General features: G+C 34.7%; 1 protein-coding gene across 1 annotated transcript; it reads left to right on the top strand.

Moving 5' to 3' along the window:
* The first annotated feature begins 370 nt into the window (after positions 1-370).
* Positions 371-3,478, top strand: LOC104249409 (uncharacterized). The gene is made up of 3 exons (XM_009805831.2): positions 371-797; positions 1,795-2,056; positions 2,858-3,478. Exons 1-3 carry the CDS (start codon positions 690-692, stop codon positions 3,220-3,222), a joined length of 735 nt encoding a protein of 244 aa, XP_009804133.1. The 5' UTR covers positions 371-689; the 3' UTR covers positions 3,223-3,478.
* The last annotated feature ends 699 nt before the right edge of the window (positions 3,479-4,177 follow it).

The raw sequence follows: 4,177 nt of genomic DNA on the forward strand, positions 1-4,177 counted from the left end.
ATCTTTAAATTTTTTAAAATAAATATTACACATTCCAAACCAACATAAAAGGTACTATAAGTAACAATAATTAACAACTCAAAATATTTAAATAACATATAAAAAGATCGTTATAAAAAAAACACTTGTTTGACTCTCGAAATTTGAATACTATCCAAAATTGAAACGAATGGAATATTATTTTATCTAACATATTTCTTTTCAAAAAAAATATGTTTTTCTATTTATATCTTGTATAATTCTAGACTTCTAGTATTTTCCTTATGCATATATTAGAAAATAAAAAAATATTTTGTCAAAAAAAAATAACGAGTTATATAAAATGGACAACTTAGACACGAGAGATGGAAGAAGCAATGACAAGCTTCTGATAGTTGACATCGTGGCACATTCTAACAAACCAGCAAGATTCCCTGCGGGTCCACACAAAAGACCCGTTTCTCTTTCTCCCTCCCAACTTCTGGAGAAATCTAGAGAGAGAGAGAGAGCCCTCCTATAACTGATGAAAGCTCAAAGCTACTAGCTTCCATTACTCTCCTATAACTAAGCCCTCCTAATCTTCTAATCTTTTCCACTCTCAGCCACCAAAAATCCATATTTTATCCTTTTTTGCGTTTCTTTTAGGAAATTCTGAAATTTAGTGTTTATTGTTGAGAGATTTGATTCTTCTTTTGAAATTGAAAGAAAACATGGAGAATTACTATACATTGAAGATGGCAAGGAAGGATTTTGAGTATGTTTATGATGATTTCAACGATTTCTCCCTTTCCTCTCCCGCCACAAAAATCCGTCGCCTGGTAAAGTTTTATCCTGTTTTTTCTTCATTTATTTGATTTTTTTCGCCAATTAGTTTGTTTTTCTCGAAATAGGTAATATGTTGAATAACTGATGGGTTCAGCTCAAAATTAATTAATCGCTGTCCTGCTGGTTTTAGAATTTCAGAAGTAATGTAGTTAGTACTATTTTTGTCTCTATGTAGTCCTGTTGAAATGATGATGGGTTCTCTTTCACTTATGTAGTAGTATCTAGGATTTATATAGAAGAAACTTAAGTATGTATATCTATTCTGTTGCAAGCATTTAAAATTGGTGATGTTGTATCTGTAAGTATATTACTCCATCCGTTTAATTTATGTAATGTAGTTTGAGTCGCCATAGAATTTAAGGGGAAAAAATTGAAATTTGTTGTCCTAAAAGCTTAAAGGGAAAAAGGCCGGATTTACCCCTGTACTTTGCTAAATATTGTACATTTATTCTCCGTTATACTCTCCATCTAAATGTACCCGTACCGTTAACAAAGTAAATAAAAATACCCCCAACCCTAACGGTTGTCCACTGAGGCTGTAACAACTTATCATTAAGTGTAAATTGGGTAAAATAAAAAGTTTAAAATTAAATTATTTTCAAATATAAAAATGTATAATTCTTTCTGGAACAGACTAATAAAGAAATGACCGCGTCACGTAAATTGAAATGGAGGAAGTAGTTTTCTTTAAAGCTTACTGAAATTCATGATTGGTACAACTTAATTTGTACTCCATCACCACTTCTTTTGGGCATAAAATATGCTGCTTCGAGTAGCTATATGAAGTAGCGGAGCTAGGATGTCAAAATTTAAAGAAGTAAATACACGTATGAGTCGGTAAGAAAAAATAATCTTTACCTATCTAAAGGGTATAATTTTCTAGCGAAGGGGTGTCCCCTTGGAGCTATGTGGCTTTGCCACTGGCTATATGGTTGCTTGTTGTGTTTGTAACAGTGTAAGTGATTTTATTTGTATTTGCATTTTGCTTAGGATGTGGAGTTGCAACCGATAGTTGAAGAGGTTGAAGAAGAGCCGATGCCTATAGCTTTTGAGCAAGTAGCTACTAATCAAAGCTTTGGAATCAATGGCGGGGATCTAGGAAGAAATGGTCCAGTGATTGAAGAACTGCCTAGTGTGCCTGAGAATGAAGAGAGGGCAATTGTGCTTTTCAAACCCATGAATACACAGCTTGTTCAATCCCCTTCAGATTTTTCTATTAAAGTGAATCCCCAGTTCACTAATGGATTCAAGAGTAAGCGTTCGATAGCTGTTCTCTGAGTTTTGGATTTAATTTATTATTAGGTGATATTTGGTTGGCTATTTAGTTTCCCTTAGTACTTTGTTTGAGATCATGTGGTGCAAAATATCAAATTGGAGGTGTTTTTATTGTGTGTATTCAAAGAGCCGTTAGAAAGTCAAATCAAGCTCATTCTTAGCTTTTCTTCATTTCTTCCTTCATAGAGCTTTTGATGTTTTTAGGGTGTTATCCAGCTGGATGTTAGCATGAAATGGTAGTTTCATTAATTTGAGCTGAGCGAGTTAAGAAGCTTTTACGAGTAAAGTTTATTGCATGAACTATTTTGGGTAATGGGTGAATATGAGTAATTTATTGCTTCTATTTCATAGTTTGGGAGACAAATGTGGTGGTAATAACTATGAGAAATAACTACAAGCTAAGGGCTATCAGTTTTTGGCTTCTGTTATTGTAGTACTTGTTTCTTCCTTTAGTTACATGAAGAATGTGAAGTCCTTTATTCTTAAACCAGCAATATGAAGGATAGTTCTTTAAGTAAAGTCGGAAGAGGCAGAGGACTAGCTTGTCTATTCCTTAGTCTTAGTAGGTCGTATTTATGGTGTTCGTGATATTGGTCTGTGTGGAAAAAGGAAGTATGTTGCACATATAAGTTAACTTCACATCATTACTTTGCAGTAGCTAACATCTTTTTGGTTTACTAAGTTGTTCCTTTCATTGTTAATTTTGTTTGGTTCCTGCTGAAATTTGGTTTGGCATTAGAAATTTCAAAACAGTAACCAGCTTGTGTGTGCTGTACAGATCCAGTCTTATGGGGAAGCCAATCTTGTATTTTGAGACGTGCCGGTGATGAAAATGCAGATGAGAACTTATCTGGTTCTTCTAAAGGGTGTCTAGCAGTTGTTCCCTGGGTTCCATCTCAGCTTCCTTCAGCACAAGGAGACGAGTTTCTGCGCCAGGCTGACGTGTTGGAGATGATGGAAGCTGAAGATATGGATGGGGTGACAATGGATGTCGAAGACAACAGTGTCAGTGCTGGACAAAGGACTGCTATCGATGCTGGTTTAGTTGGCGTGAACGAAAGGCTGCATCAGTGGCAACAACAACATTGCATGATTCCACCGCCACCCCACAGCACATCTACTCCAATTGTTTGGTATCGATGATGGTAGCATTATGGGCTGTTTTTGTAACATTTAGATATCGTCAAACTCTTCTTAGATCCCTCGTCTAAATGGGTTTGCTAGGTGTAGATGCAGAAGTAAATAGTAGATCAGTTTAGATCCCTCGTCTAAATGGGTTTGCTAGGTGTAGATGCAGAAGTAAATAGTAGATCAGTTGTGATACAGGGTTGACACTTTTGGGATATCTTGCACAAGATGGAAATGACTGTGATTCTTTATTGCAGGGTTATTTGCTCGTCTTTCACTTTTATCTCCTCAAAAAAGGGGGAAAAAATACATTGTTTGTTATGTTAGAGCAACCCGTCAAACGTGCAAAATATAAAGTTCTTTTCGCTAATAAGTGAAGACATATATTATGCTAAAAGAGGCCATGATTTAATCTCATAATTATATAATGCGACTTTGTTCAATTTTGTATTAATGGTCGCCTACTGTCAGTCAGTTCTCAATTACACTCTAGTAGAAACAAGTTCTGAATATAAAAAGTGACAAGCAATCAAAGACCATGTACAGGAAAAAAGATCTCACATAAGGTATTATACTAATCTAATAAACATTGTGGTGTGCGTTCTAAATAAATTGTTATCCTTAGCCGCACAGTTTGAGTAATGCATATTCTTACCTTGGTTAGCTATAATAAACGAATAAAATTTGATGTGAGTTCTGAGGCAAATTTAGAATTTAAAGTTTATAGATTTTTACAACAATCTCGAGTTATATATCCAAATAGATTTAATACAAAAATTTACTAATGTGTTCCTAGTCAAAGATTTATATATATTCAGTAAAAAAATTTAATACAAATAGAGGTTCACTGAAACCCATAACCTTAAAGCTGGATCCGCCCCTATCTGAGTTAAGCAAGAAAACTTCATATCGATCAAGGGCATATCTAGAGTATAGTGTATGGGTTCTCAGGAACTCAGTAACTTTTGCG

This window comes from Nicotiana sylvestris, chromosome 11 (assembly GCF_000393655.2).
Source record: "Nicotiana sylvestris chromosome 11, ASM39365v2, whole genome shotgun sequence".
NCBI lineage: Eukaryota > Viridiplantae > Streptophyta > Magnoliopsida > Solanales > Solanaceae > Nicotiana > Nicotiana sylvestris.

Bases quoted from the DNA above. Each gene is read 5' to 3' on its own strand.
- LOC104249409 (XM_009805831.2), top strand. From the start codon at position 690: ATGGAGAATTACTATACATTGAAGATGGCAAGGAAGGATTTTGAGTAT. The intron at 798-1,794 runs GTAAAGTTTTAT...CATTTTGCTTAG, and splicing joins CCACAAAAATCCGTCGCCTG to GATGTGGAGTTGCAACCGAT. The intron at 2,057-2,857 runs GTAAGCGTTCGA...TGTGCTGTACAG, and splicing joins GTTCACTAATGGATTCAAGA to ATCCAGTCTTATGGGGAAGC.